Raw genomic sequence first — 15,393 nt, forward strand, 5'->3', positions numbered from 1 at the left:
CAAAGCGCTGCATGTTAAGTGTTTGTAAAGACTCAGCTGAACCTACGATGATTCATGGAAGACTTCTTGACCTCCTTATTTGTCATCACTGACCACAGTTGCCCTGCATTTTCTTAATATTTCTTGTGGGATTAGTGCTCTGCCACATTTCTACTCTGCTAGTTTGTGTATGTTCACCAATCAATGCAACTTGTGTATTATTACCAAACACCCCCATGCCCTGCTTTATTGACTTTAAACTTAATGTCCATAGAGCCACATACTATGGTTTGAACAAAGGGCTGCATTGTGTCTCAGTAAGAGAGTCGTCTTTGGGTATGTATGAACATGTGTGTGAATGAAATGTGACACCGTAACTACTAGCCACTGAGAGCAAGATGCCTGTTGTGTGTAAATGCAACACTTTGAAATGGGAGATAATTAAACTGAAAAGAAAACTTTGTATGTATGCATTCCATAAGACTCATTTCAATTATCTCCTATTTCCAGTGTTGCGTTTACAAACAGCAGGCATTTCCCTCCCAGTGGCCTGTAGACTGACATTTATAACAGAAAAATTTAACCATGTGTTTGAATGGGAGGAATTTAAAGAGGAAACATGCTTCATAAAACATTAAGACATAACTGGCTTAATTGAAAGCAGAGAAAAACATTTAGACTTACTTCATAGAATCATTTTTCTTCACTTTAAATTTCTCCCAATTATAAAAAACATACTATTTTCCAGTTATAAATATGGCACTGTGTCTAGTGGCCACTGGGAGCAAGATGCCTGCCGTTGGTAAATGTGACATTTTGAAATGGGAGAAAATTAAATGAAGAGTTAATTTAATCATGAACTTAACAATTCATTTACATTTTTTCCCAGTTTAAAGCGTTCAGAAACATAATTGTGTTCCCATGCTCCAACATTAAGTTGACTAGGACTTTTAAGAGTTAAATACTTTAATTCTTTGCTTGTGTGCCCAACCCGGAGTCTTAAATACGAGTCAGAACTGCTCATTATCAGGCCCCATCTGTAGCCTGATAATGTAAAATAAACACTGCCTTCCCTTAACTTGAAATATGAAAGCAAACAATATTTAGTGCACTGCTTTTTAACAAAAAAACTCAAAGGCTGCAAGCTACTCGGAGGTGTCTGTGAAATACTGGTAGCTCGCGACTGACTGGTTGGTACAGGTGTTGTTCCTGACTGACGATCTTAACATATTTCTGGTTTACTGCACATGTATGCCTAATGCCAAAGCTATGCCTTCAAAATTAAGCATTTGTACATACTATTCAGGAAGCACATAACTCCATTCAACTTTGTGGCTAGAGTCACAGTATAGACAGGTCTTGGTCACCCCAAGAGTGGGGGATGGGAGTCACTTTTCAGGATCACTCTGTGCCATACAATAGGTGGACAATAGAAAGTACACTATCTACACATTCGGCAACTGACAGGATCTGGGGTGGTGATCTTCCCAGGGGACAGTCACATCTTTGGCTACAGCTCTTGGCACCGTCTGTGTGGCATGTTTCCAGGCTATCAGTGAAGGTAATACAGAAATGCACAATTCTTAGAGTTATGTTAGTCCTCTCACCGGTGCTCAGCTTCCAGCGAATGAGAAAGAATATCCCTCTCCTTAGATTCTGGGATGTTGCTGTTCTCAATCTGGAAAGAAAGAGAGCTTATGATCCATTGTCTTATGCCATTCAGAACAAAAGACCTTACATAAGTGCAGAAAAAGGATAATCAACCACCAAACATTTATGGGTCGGCAACAACAAAACATGCTTCGAAAACTAAACGTGCACACAATTATACTAGATTATGCATATCACAAAGAAGGTGGTTTACTAATAGATTTAAATAGTAAAAACAGTGTTATGCAAGTCGTCATTGGGTTAGCACAACTATGTACCTCAACATGAGAAGGAAAAGGTTACTTACCTTTAACAATAGTTTTGAAACTTAACACTCTTCTGGATTCACATGCATCTAGGGGGTGGTTATGGAAATGTCTTGACTTTCTTCTGGGCATCGACCAGTAGGTGGGTTTAGCCAGCCATCTATGCCATCAGGCATATGCCCTTGAGCGTGTTTCCCACTTGCGTGTTTATTTATAGGCGTCTCATTGCCGTAGGAAGTGCTCTGTCCATCATTTTTTCAAGACAGGCCCCCCCCCCCAAAGCAGACTACTACCAAGACCCAAGGTTTTTTTTTTTACCTGTACCAAATGCTCCATTTGCAAGTTTGGGTTATTCAAAACCAAATCCATCATGATTAATGACCACTCTCACAGTATAAATGGTTTCATCAACTGCGAAAGCACCAACGTTGACTACCTCATCAAATGTCCCTGCAATAAAGCATACATAGGCAGTACCACTCGTGCTCTGAAAACAAGGATTCAAGAACACTATTGGAACATCCACAAACACGACCACAAGGCTCCTCTAGTGGATCATTTCACTGAATTCCATCCAGAGAAATGTACTTTCACCTTTTGTGGCCTCCTACGTCTTAAATTACATCCTAGAGGTGGAAAGTTAGAATTGCGACTGCGGCAAGAAGAAAGTCGTCTGATTATTCGCTATGGCACAGTACGACAAGGCCTCAATAAAGACTCGAAATGGCACTATTGGCTTCTTTAATACATCAAGAATGAATGTATAACTGTCATGTACTGTTTACTTTTCTATCAACTTGTAATGCATATAACCTATTCTATGAGTAATTGTACTGTAATTATTTATTCTACCTAACACACTGTTTTTCATTTCTTGTCATTCTTTCACACTACTACATACATGTAGGAAGAACACACTTTGAGCAACCTAAGGCATGGTATCTGTTCATAGGGAAACATGCTACTGTATTACATTTCAACTTCTTACACCTCAAGTGATCTATACTCATTAAGTTGAATCGTCTACTTCAACTTTTTAGATATCTCAACTTATCGTAAGCACCTGACCCTGTGAGGAGTACACTCGACCCTTATCGTACACATTACAAATATATAACTGAATTCCCTACTGTTTGTTTCCGCATTCTCATATTGTAAATAGGCAGACTAGTTGCCTGCCTGGCGTTTCAAAATGGCGCTCCCTTTTTCATAATCAACATAAATGAAGGACTCCCGGTGCGGAGACCTCAACATAAAAGAAGGCTCTATTACACTTCACGCATTCCGGATTACGGTGGCGGCCAAGGACACGACTGCCTTGACAATTGCTACGAAACGGGTAAGCTTTCATCTGTCCCCGTTTCAGACCACGGACTCTTGATAGCAAATACCGTTTTTACCTTATAAAGGTTTACTACCCCTGGCCTTTATGTTTAATACACCTAGTGCACAATCTGATACCTGTCCCCGATTTTGACTACTGACATCCAAAATTAAATACAGCTCTGTGGTATAAGGGTTTACTGCTGTTTAACGTGTCTCGTGCCTAATTAGATTCTCCTATCTTATCGGAGTTGATCTAAATGCAATTTTCACCCCCTCATTACTAGCACTAAAACATGATTATCCTATGCTTTTAGACTGCATATGAGCAGCATCCCGTTTTTCTTAGAGTTTCCTTAATAGATAATTACATTTAGCGCTGTCTCTTCTTCCTTTCTTTTTGCAGACTGACTACCTTTTATTAAATATATTGAATTCTTCTACATAGCTGACGCTGAATAGATCTCCATGGTATGTTCTCGTTTCCTTTTGACTCTAAATACACGTTTGTCAATAATAAGGAAGAAATTACTCTTTATAGTTGTGTACTTTCTAGTCCACTCATGGTTATATTTGAATTGCTGAATAATGGGTGCTAGCACCACCACTTTATCACTGCATACATTGCTTGACTGTATTTATCATGTTTCTCACTCAGCACAGTGGTTTATTGTAAAGAAATGGCTCCCTGTTGCAGTTACCCCCCCACTTTTTGCCTGATACTGATGCTGACTTGACTGAGAAGTGTGCTGGGACCCTGCTAACCAGGCCCCAGCACCAGTGTTCTTTCACCTAAAATGTACCATTGTCTCCACAATTGGCACAACCCTGGCACCCAGGTAAGTCCCTTGTAACTGGTACCCCTGGTACCAAGGGCCCTGATGCCACCCTAGAGACCCCTCACTCAGCACAGACACACTGCTTGCCAGCTTGTGTGTGCTAGTGGGGAGAAAATGACTAAGTCGACATGGCACTCCCCTCAGGGTGCCATGCCAACCTCACACTGCCTGTGGCATAGGTAAGTCACCCCTCTAGCAGGCCTTACAGCCCTAAGGCAGGGTGCACTATACCACAGGTGAGGGCATATGTGCATGAGCACTATGCCCCTACAGTGTCTAAGCAAAACCTTCATTGTAAGTGCAGGGTAGCCATAAGAATATATGGTCTGGGAGTCTGTCAAAAACGAACTCCACAGCTCCCTAATGGCTACACTGAATACTGGGAAGTTTAGTATCAAACTTCTCAGAATAATAAACTCACACTGATGCCAGTGTTGGATTTATTAGAAAATGCACACAGAGGGCATCTTAGAGATGCCCCCTGTATTTTACCCAATTGTTCAGTGCAGGACTGACTGGTCTCTGCCAGCCTGCTGCCGAGAGACGAGTTTCTGACCCCATGTGGTGAGAGCCTTTGTGCTCTCTGGGGACAGAAACAAAAGCCTGCTCTGGGTGGAGGTGCTTCACACCTCCCCCCTGCAGGAAATGTAACACCTAGCAGGGAGCCTCAAAGGCTCAGGCTTCGTGTTACAATGCCCCAGGGCACTCCAGCTAGTGGAGATGCCCGCCCCCTGGACCCAGCCCCCACTTTTGGCGGCAAGTCCAGGAGAGATAATGAGAATAACAAGGAGGAGTCACTGGCCAGTCAGGACAGCCCCTAAGGTGTCCTGAGCTGAAGTGACTAACTTTTAGAAATCCTCCATCTTGCAGATGGAGGATTCCCCAATAGGGATAGGATTGTGACCCCCTCCCCTTGGGAGGAGGCACAAAGAGGGTGTACCCACCCTCAGGGCTAGTAGCCATTGGCTACTAACCCCCCAGACCTAAACACCCCCTTAAATTTAGTATTTAAGGGCTTCCCTGAACCTAAGAATTTAGATTCCTGCAACTACAAGAAGAAGGACTGCTGAGCTGAAAGACCCCTGCAGAAGAAGAAAAGAAGACACTAACTGCTTTGGCCCCAGTCCTACCGGCCTGTCTCCTGCCTTCTAAAGAACCCTGCTCCAGCGACGCTTTCCCCAGGACCAGCGACCTCTGAATCCTCAGAGGACTGCCCTGCTTCAAGAGAAACAAGAAACTCCAGAGGACAGCGGCCCTGTTCCAAAAAGACTGCAACTTTGTTTCAGAGGAGCAGATTTAAAGACCCCTGCAATCCCCGCAAGAAGCGTGAGACTTGCAACACTGCACCCGGCGACCCCGACTCGACTGGTGGAGAACTACCACCTCAGGGAGGACCCTCCGGCGACTCCGAGACTGAGAAGACGCCAGGCGACACCCCAACAAGCTGCTGATTTAGAGGGTCTATTCGTTCGTAACGAGTTGCAGCCATCAGTTGGCCTTGCGGTGGCCTGAAGAGATACAGAGGTTGCACACAAGGTGTTGGGCAAGTGTGCAGGAAATTGGTGTGGCACAGAGGACAGAATCGGAATGAAGTCTGTTCCATCAGGGAACCATTCCAGTCTGTGCCAGAGGACGTGGAAGGTGGGCCCAAGATGGGTGCTGAAGCCCCAAAGGGCAATCAGTCGGAGCCCGAACTGATGCAAGAGAGCTCAGATAGTACAATTGTGAACGACAATGTCGGAAAAGAACTGAAAGATTGAGGCACTCAAACTAAATGAGGTTGAAGGACCGAGCAGAGGCACTAGTCCGAACCAGACGACGGAGAGAAAACAATCTAACAAGAGTCAATACCCATGTGCAATATCACAGAGAGGAATTATCCCTTGATCTTATGACTCTAAACACTTCTTTGAAGAAAATCAAGTTGCACCATTCTGGACGAACACAAGATGGTAGGAGTATGTATCTACAATCACACATGCCATTGGACACAACGTTTTCAGGACCAACCACTAGATGGCAGAATAATGTACAGCATGTGAATCCAGAAAATTCAAGCTGCAAAACATTTGTTTCCCAAATGTTTCCACCCACTTAAATTCCACTGTCGTGGGAGTGGTAGGAAAGGTACTGAGGTCAGACCTGCTTGTGGAGGCTTGACCACTAGGTTTTCGGGGCAAGGTTGCTGCAAGAAAAAAGCAGGGTCACCTTGAGCAGGGCGATGGCACCTGGTGATTTGTCAACTAACTGAGCGGACAGGACAAGGTTTCGCTCTACCCTTCTATGGTATTGTTCAGTGCCTCATTATTGGAAGAAGGGGCTCAGAAGATGTTTGCCCCAGTTGGAAGACTTCTGTTAATACTTTGGGCTTAACCTCCAAGGTGAGGAGCTGGATGTCAAGTACTTTGACCTCCTTATGTATTACCATGGTATAGGAAGCAGTTTCCTCTGTTGCCGGTTCAGGGGGTGAGAGCACAACCTTTTCTGAGGAGGTTATGTGACCACTAGCCTCCAGTAAGTCAATGCACCAATCATCCATGTACAGTTAAGGTCTGTTCTCCTTTGTGGAGGTGGTATTGCAAGTGGGGTAAGTGGAGCCTCGGGCATAACTTCAGTTGAGGTGGGATGGATGTTGATTTGACATCTGCGAAAACTACTGGGACCTTTTCCTCTGGGGTTGATGCCGAAAGAGGGATCAGGACTGGAGCCAGGGGAAGGACTGGCTCAGAGGGTCAAAACTGGCTTAGAGGGTGCACCCATTACAAGTACTCGAGGTAGCAGGCATCTCTGCTCCCTGGGTTCTGACGGTGCCAGACGGACATGGTGGGATTCCAAAGCACAGGAATACAGCTGCACAGAATGATATTATGTGGTGTGACTGTTGGCCATGGAAATTCAGTTTGTGCTGTAAACAGCTGTGGGATCGGCTCAGACACAGGCAGAGATTGAGAGTTGTGGTGCTGCTCCCATCAATTTCTTGTGCTTTTTTTGACATACCTGCCTATTTGGACAAGGACATAGACCGGCCCCTACAGCAGCTTGTCCAACACTCCGAATGAACTTTTGATGCAGACTGCTGCTTCGAGGAGTCCCGGCTATGAATCTTTATGCTTGACGAGGTTATTCTTCGCCTCACGGTCCATGATGATCTTTGGGTTTTATTGACTTGCAGTTGCTGAAGGCCTTGAAGTCATGGCTCGACACCCAACACCACAGGCATATCTGGTGGGGATCTGTCACAGACACATGTTTGCAACAGTCCATACAGGGCTTAAAATATGTTGCTTCTGGGGGAAACGTCCCTTGGACAATAAAGAAAAATTTCAAGTTAACCGTTTCTGAGAAACACATAGGGAGCTTCAGATCAACGTCTGGTGGCGCAGAAAGAAAAAAATGACGTCAGCATAAAGGGATCGTGCCTACATGGACTCTGCATGTCATTTCAGGAATTCAGCAGCATCAGTATGGAAGCACATTGTGCCTCTTAACAGCACACAGAGGTACTGCTGAAAAGTTTCTGGATCCAGTCTAACACCTGGGAAACATTTAAAAGATGAGAAATCTGTGGTTAGAAGTCTCTATTACAAATACACTCAGCAACGAGAGACAGCAAGTGTTTAGGTTTTGTTTATAAAAATTATAAAGCACCAAAGGTTATGTTAATTGCCACACCACTTTAGAAACCATGGCTGTGAGTGTTCAGGAATTTGTTGAGTGAACAAGGTTTTTTTAAACGCATAAAGCTTTAACTTGGAAACTACTTAAGAGGGTGACATTGTTTAGCATCACAGTATATGAGGTGGGCGTAAAACGTCACAATTAGGATGTATAATACTTTCATCAGATTCAAATGTGGCATGTATTGAATTCTATAACAATTGTGTGTTCTAGAAAGAGGAGTGCACATGTGTTGCATCACTAGTTATTTGTGTTGTAGTATGTCAGAAGTGGTCTCTATGTAGTTTGGTTGTGGAGTTTTAATTGAACTATCTTTGCTCATGAAACAGCATTGAAAATCAAACTGTTTTTGTGCAATCTTATCTAAACAAAGTGAGTCATTCACCAAAAGGGATTAAACATCAAGATTAGAACCGCCTCCCCAAAAAAACAAAGGTTTTTGATAAAATGTTATTTATTATGTGGCTTGCTTAAGTGAAGCACTGCTTGTGGAAAACTAAGATGAAGTGGATCTTTTTCTGAAGCTGTAGATGCCAATCTGTGTACTTGAGTTATTCCCAATCTCATCACAAACAATTACAGATTCATCATTTTCAAAGCTCTTGATATCATCAAAAACCAGACTACCATAAACTCATTGTGCAGCATTAATGCAGGAAGTAGAATATTAAACAGCCATTAGGAGTACATGATGAAACAAGCCTTTTACCCAAGATGGAAATAGAGGGTGGTGCAGCTGCTTTTGGACCAGTGTATTAAATTTTTTTTTTTAAATAACAGAACTGCCCAGAGAGCCCAGCCAAGCCTCTTCCACACAATGGTGTCCTGCACCACAGAAGTAGGCCATTTATATGCTGTTACTCCTGCTCGCTTGAAAGCTTTTGCCCATGATGGCTGAGCAGGTGGGAGTGAGCAGTGGATGCAGATCCTAATGCTCTGATCAGACCAACAGTAAGTAGATAGGAGTGAGCGGGGAAAGTCAAAGGAACCAATGGAGGTGGTGGTCTTTGGTCTGTGGTGTTCAAGCTGCAGGAGGGTGCTTTAGAGAGGAAACCTAAAAATGGAGACGAGTTTGATGGGAATCTCTGCTAACCTATCTGTTGAGAGTGTTTATATTTATTAAAGTTACAAAAAAAAAAAAAAAGTGGTTAGAATATATAATATAGATATTTCTATAAAACAAGACATGTAAAATTGCATTTCAAGGAGATTCGCCCAACACTGAAGGTCGGGGAAGAGCTACAAAAATGCTGGCAAAGTCAGGTCCACTTTATTAAGAACTCTGCCTTTACCCACAGGGGTGTTCATTTGGATTAGACCGGAGGTCTCATACCAATTAACAGAGGAGATAAAAGAGAAGAAAGGTTGAGCGATTATTCTGGGAAGAAGGCCAGATGGGAACGATATTGCCCAAATTGAATTAAAGCTGGGCTCCTAAATGCACTATCAAAGCAAAAGGGACTACGTTTATGATAAGGTAATAGTTGGAGGCGATATTGAGTCACAGAAGTAACCACAGAGAGCACATCTCCCAATCCTCGATTCACCAATGGCTAAGGCATTTGAAGTGCTAGGTGGACAGCTGTTTCACTGCATGAGCTGGTCAAACTTCCTTTTTATCAGAGTAGCGCTGGTAGCTGCTTTGCATAAACTGGGTAACCATACAAAAGAGGTATTAACATAAGCACCTTTTTTGATGCTTCATGTAGATTATAAAATACTATCCCCAATCCTTGCCACCAGTCTGCTGCCTTTGACGCAAGGACTAAGATTCAGATCAAAGACGATTTCTCCACAGAAGGAACACTGCTCTTAATATAAGGGGATTAACTATCAGTTTATATTAGAAGAAAGGAAAAAAAGGAAAAAAAAAACAAAAACTTTCAACCCGTTGTGTTGGAAATACCTCTAAGAAGTAATGGAACAGATAGGACTGGAGGCGATTACCAGAGTAGACCGAACTGCTGTGAGGGTCTGTAATGGGCAAGCCATATCAGAACACTACAAGATGGTAAGAGGGGACAGGCAGGGGTATTCTATCTACTCCTTTCTGTTTGCCACAGCAGACGAACCACTAGCCTGCATTGATTAGGTGTGGGAGAAGTACAGAGGTACCAGGCTAGCAGATGGTGCATTACATAGCACTACGCAGGCAACAAGCTGCTGTTCTTGTGTGACAAATGTAACACTGCAAAAGCTTTAAATGCTGTGATTAGATCTGGCAATAATTCCTGCTCATCTGTAAACTGCAATAAGTATATTGTTGAGATCACCTCCAAACACTGAAGCAGAGAGGATGGGTAATTGCAGTAGACACCGCATAGCTCTAAGCTTCAGCTTCCCATGTTGGAGGGGTGGACTGCTCCTAATATGGAAAAATATCACTTGGCTGCCCAACAACAGTGTTTGACAAAGAGGGTAACCAAAAGTAAAGAGGCTAGTCTAGATGGGACTGTCTACACACCAAGGTCTGAGAATAGTAAATCACAAAGAATGACAGGCAAAGCAGTTACAATACTGTACTGAGTGATAATCCAAGACAAAGCAAAACATCCAGAGGGCGACATGGGAAGAAGATATACAATGGCCTATTTCTCAAGAGGACTGGGATTGTAGTCTTAGAAATGACCAGAAAATGCAGCCAATTTAAGCAGGCTTAATCTGTTTTCTAAGGACTACTCTACGGATATGAAAACCAGTGTAAGGCTTGACAGCTGAAAGAGCTTGAATTACACCAACTCTTCTTGCAGATGTATTTGCTACTAAAAAATCTTCCTAACATGAAAGGTGCTGCACAGAGCCCTTATGTATATGTTCAAACGGTGGAGCCATTAATTTTGACAAAACTAGATTTAGTTCCCAAGTCTTTAATCCATCCAAGGAGTCTTTAATTACTGGAATGGTAAAGTATTTTTGGAAAGGTCCTTCTCTAAATACTGTAAGGTTGCAGCCTTGACTTGGCCCAGATGAAGCAAATAAGGTGCAATATTGACTTTGTGGCAAATAATGGGGTATTGGCTATTGTTTAAGCACCACATAACAAATATTTTCCATTTGAATGCATGTGATACTCTGGTAGATGGGTGGTTGGCCTCCTTAAGAATGTTTATACAAAATGGTGATATATTCAAATGGCTGTATTGCATGACTTCAGAAGCCATGATCCCAGATTCAATGAGTATCTTGGATTTGATTTTGCATTCTGGAAAGCAGGTTCCGTTTGCACAGCCACTTCTTGTGAGGTTTGACAAACTGGTGCAGAAGCTCTTGAAACCAGCATTGTCTTGCCCATTTTGAGACAATTCAGATCATTGTTGCATCAGTGTGTCTCAGTTTAACACTGTTGGTATTAGTGAGAATGAAGAAAAAGCGTAAGGAAATCTTCCTGAACAATTGATCTTAGGGCACTAACCAGAGATTTTGGTTCCCTTGCACTTCTAATCCCACAGTTTGTTTGTTTTTTGTACACCTGCTTAGTAGGCTGGCTTGGCTATTCTGAGGGTGAACTGCTTAGATCAACAACCATTTTGCTACTAAACAGTCCCAAACAAATTTGGATTCTAGTGACAGAATACCAGATCTGGTGCCTCACTGTTTGCTGAGGCAATGCATTGTTATTATATTGCACAAAAATTCCAAAAATCTTTAATAATGGTTAGAAGGCTCAGAGAGCAGGATGGACTACTTTAAATTTTAGGACATGTATTTGGTAGAGATGTTTATCTGAGCGCATCCCTTGAATGGTTAAATCCTGAAAAATTTGCTCCCCAACCCGTCAGAAGCACCTGTGAGAGTTTGGTTTGGCAAGTCTGATTGAAGGGATTTCCTTTCAGGAGATTCTGTTTGCAACACCACCATTTCAGTGACGGTTTCACCTATACAGAAAGACTCAGTCTCTCCTCTCAGTAGTCTTTCCACTGAGACCACTGTTGTAGAGTTCCCATGTGGAGACCTGTATGGGTATTAGGTAAATGCATGGGGCCATGACCTCCAACAGAAAGGAGATCTGAGGAGCTGTTGGAAAGGGGGTTGAGTAGTAACCAGTGCCATTTTCGCAGATGGAAGATAGTCTTCTCAGAAAGATACACTTCTCCCTTTTGAGTGTTAATGCTGCTTTTAAATAATCGAGCAACTATACTGGTGATAACATTAATTCTAAAATGATATGTAGCTCCAGATGATGGAATCGTTTTGATGGTTTGCATAAACACCATCAGATGTGCAGGTTATGCCTTGATCCACCAGTCATCCATACAAGGGTAAATGTAGATTTTCCTTTGGCGATGAGTGGCTATTACTACCATGCACTTGAGGAACCTCCTTGGAGCAGGTTTCAGCCTAAACAATAGAACCCTGCATTGGAAATGGGTTTTGCCAACTATGAAAGTGAGGAACATTGTTTCTCTGCTACAGGAATGTGGAAATAGGCATCCTGTAAACCCACAGAACACACATCCAGTTTTCTTTCATGAGTTGGTTAGATGCAAGGCCAGCATTCTGCAAGGCAGATTCATTTGATCAATTTATTTGCTTGACTTGGATCCAAAAAAAGTCTGATTTTTTGCTAGGGACCTTTCTTGGGGATCACAAAATACCTGGAAAAGATTGTCCCCCTTTGAAAGGATGGAAGGTATTCTTTTGCACTTTTTTGGAGGGTTTATACTTCTTGATCCAAAAGATATAGATGTGCTTTGGTGCTGGTTTTAGAAATATTGATGGGAGTGGAGCTTTGAATTGAAAAGTATAGCTGGACTGGATGATTTGTAAGGCCTATTTGTCTGTAGGTATTGTTTTCCGCTTCAGTAGATGATTTGTGATGGTCCCACCCACTGGAGTGGGTAACAGACATGAAGGAGAGTGCTGTTCATTGTTTTGGCCAAGTGCGATTTGGTATATGATCGCCAGTCAAAATTGCTGTTCGCCTCTTCCTCTACCTTTCTTTGTTGGTATTGAGAATGTTATTGTTGCTGTAGATCTTGGGGGAACAGAACCCTCTGTCTAGGTTAGTATCTGGAATCCTCTTTCTACATTGAGACCATTAATAATGTTTTTCTTCCAAACCAACAGTTTTTAAGGTCTGATTCTTTTGTCATGCATTCCGTATCCTCATCTGTGTAAGGACCAAATAGTACTGCAAAGGTAAAGGGGAAATTCATAAGCTTTAACTCCACTTCTTGGCTTATAATTATTAGTCTAAGCCAAGAGGCTCAAAAAGCAATATTCCTTGGCAATATGAAGTTAACAATAAATCTGCTGAATCGAAGGAAGCACTGAAGAACTGGTCGGAGACTGATCCTCCTGGGAATATAACTTGCAAAAGCAAAAAGAAATTCCAATAAAGCTCTGTCGTGTCTGTCATACAGCACTGGGGCGCTAGATGTTCTGAAAGCCACATCTGTCAGACCACCTTACCCACTACGTCAAACCACTTACTCTCCCTCCACAGGTCGAACTGATGTTCTACGTGCAGAAACAAGTCTTTGCCTGACTACAAACATTATTGATTGAACCAGATTTGGGCTCCTGTTTGGGGTAGATTGGATCTTGTTCTAATGGTTATTTTTAGAAAGTCAAGGTGCGGCAGACATTAAAATTATTACTGTTAAATGTTTTTCGTTCAGCTAATTCGGTAAATTCTGGGACCAATGGAAGAATAGGTCTTGGAGAGGCTCTAGCTTGTAACATCTCCATGATAACAGAAATTGTGGTTTGCAAAGGTTCCATTTGTATGTTTTGCAGCTCTTATCAGGACATCTTGAAAAGTTGATACATCAACTGTGGATGTTCTAACTGGTGATGTAGGTGTAAGAGTTAAAGGAGTCTGTGCAATTAGCCCTTGTCGTTTGAGAGAAAGATGGATATAGGTCTTCTTTTCCACCTGTAGGGCTGTGCTGAGGTGACTTGCGGAGTCGGTGTTGTGCTCGAGGTCTAAAAGGTCTGGGTGACATATGTACCTCTACGGACCATAATAGGACCTGGCAGTGGTACAGGATGCAAAGGATTCAGATAAGCCAGAGACATCAGAGGTCCAGAGAATCAAGTAGTTCTTGAACCAGATCTTCAACTGGAATTGCGAATCTTGGAGTTGGTAAAGGATGGAAAGTGGAACCATGGGATTCTGTACCTGAGTTGAGGCCTATTCGTCTGTAGCATTGTCTAACCCCTCGAAAGCAAGGTTGTTGGTGGCGATCCATCTCAGAAATGACCAGTGCTACTGGGTGAGGCAGGAGTATTTCAAATGACGACTACATTTTACTCCCCCTCCTCTCTTTAGATCTCCCTCTGTGGGAGTCGCCTTCTTGAGAGGCTACAGTTTCAAAAGCAGGAGCCCCTTCTCTATCCGTCTATTTTGTGTATTCCTCCGCTGCTCTGATGTCTTGCACCTTCCATCTAAGCCAGATTCCCTCTGTCTTTGAGGGCATGTTTTTCCACAAAACTTGCAGTCTTTGAATTAATTAGCGAGTGAGTGTAAGACATCACACACTTTGCCTCAGGGGGGATGCAGCGTTTTTACTTCCACAAGAAGGGCATTTTTTTTTTTTTTTAAAAGATGGCATTTTTTTTAAAAAAAGATGGCATTTTTAATTAAACATTCCCATCAATTATCATTACAAAAATTTTTTAAAAAAAGGAGAAAAAGCTAGATGGTACTTACCGATGTCGAATGAGATGGAAAAACTTCAGTGTAAAAATCTGAGATAAGACTGGTCTTATATCTCAGAGGTCGAAAAAGGCAGTGAAGCTGAGTCGCAAACTGCCAGACCAGGCATGCTGGGACAGGGGACCCTGCTGGTTTCCTAAACATACAGTACTTTCAATAGGTTATTACACCGTGACTTGACAGGCACCCTTCCCTTGCATTCGCCCCCAACACGGGGGAGGGAGGGTGGGGAGGGTAAAAGGTTATTTGGAACAATGTTACACATACCTTTGGCTTGGTGCTGCAATGTGGTCTGAAATAAGGCAGTTTTAAATGGGGTCCCCCACCTTAGAAAGAAATACAGGGAAAGCTGGGATCGGATAGTACCCACAATAGAGATAATGGAAGGAGAATAACCTAGACCAGTGGTCTTCAAACTAATGCCGAGCCCCCCCCCCGTGGGGGGGAAAAATAAATAAATCATTGGGGCCCCCCCTCAACATTCTTCACAATTATTTTATGAAATTGACAGTTTTTCAATAGCTCTGTACTTATTTAAACACTGCAGTTGGGTTCTGATACAGATTTAAAATTGCAATCAAATACAAGATTGCCAAACACATTTTTTCAGGTCAGATAGGCTTTAATAATGTGTAATTGTAGCCACAGTGTGATTATTAGAATTGGGGCGTGAGGGATTTGAAGAATATTTAAAATCCCTTCCATTTGGACACCACCTCCCAGACAGAATATAAAAGACAAAAGAGGTTATTGATGGCTCATTACTGCCCTCACTAAAACAAAACACTGCCATCTACTTAATGCTTTCTGTGGCCAAACCCCCACACCGCTGTGTACTTTATGCTTTATTTATTTATTTATTTTTTAAACTCTGTATGGTGATTTATGAGTTCACTTTTTACGCCTAATCCTTTTAAATAAGCAATAAACTACTTATAAATGTAGCATAGCATATCTACAAAGCCTTGCTTCCCCTGTAATTTGTTTTGCTGCACTG

At 42.4% G+C, this 15,393-nt stretch overlaps 1 protein-coding gene across 2 annotated transcripts in view; it reads right to left on the reverse strand.

Moving 5' to 3' along the window:
- Positions 1 to 15,393, reverse strand: part of GPBP1L1 (GC-rich promoter binding protein 1 like 1) — a 261,647-nt gene that overhangs the window by 46,191 nt on the left and 200,063 nt on the right. For both annotated transcript variants that reach the window (XM_069232849.1, XM_069232850.1), the window contains exon 10: positions 1,587 to 1,657. In XM_069232849.1, the coding sequence (XP_069088950.1) occupies positions 1,587 to 1,657 (71 nt within the window). The remainder of the gene's footprint in view (positions 1 to 1,586; positions 1,658 to 15,393) is intronic.

The sequence above is a fragment of the Pleurodeles waltl genome, chromosome 4_2 (assembly GCF_031143425.1).
Source record: "Pleurodeles waltl isolate 20211129_DDA chromosome 4_2, aPleWal1.hap1.20221129, whole genome shotgun sequence".
Lineage (NCBI taxonomy): Eukaryota > Metazoa > Chordata > Amphibia > Caudata > Salamandridae > Pleurodeles > Pleurodeles waltl.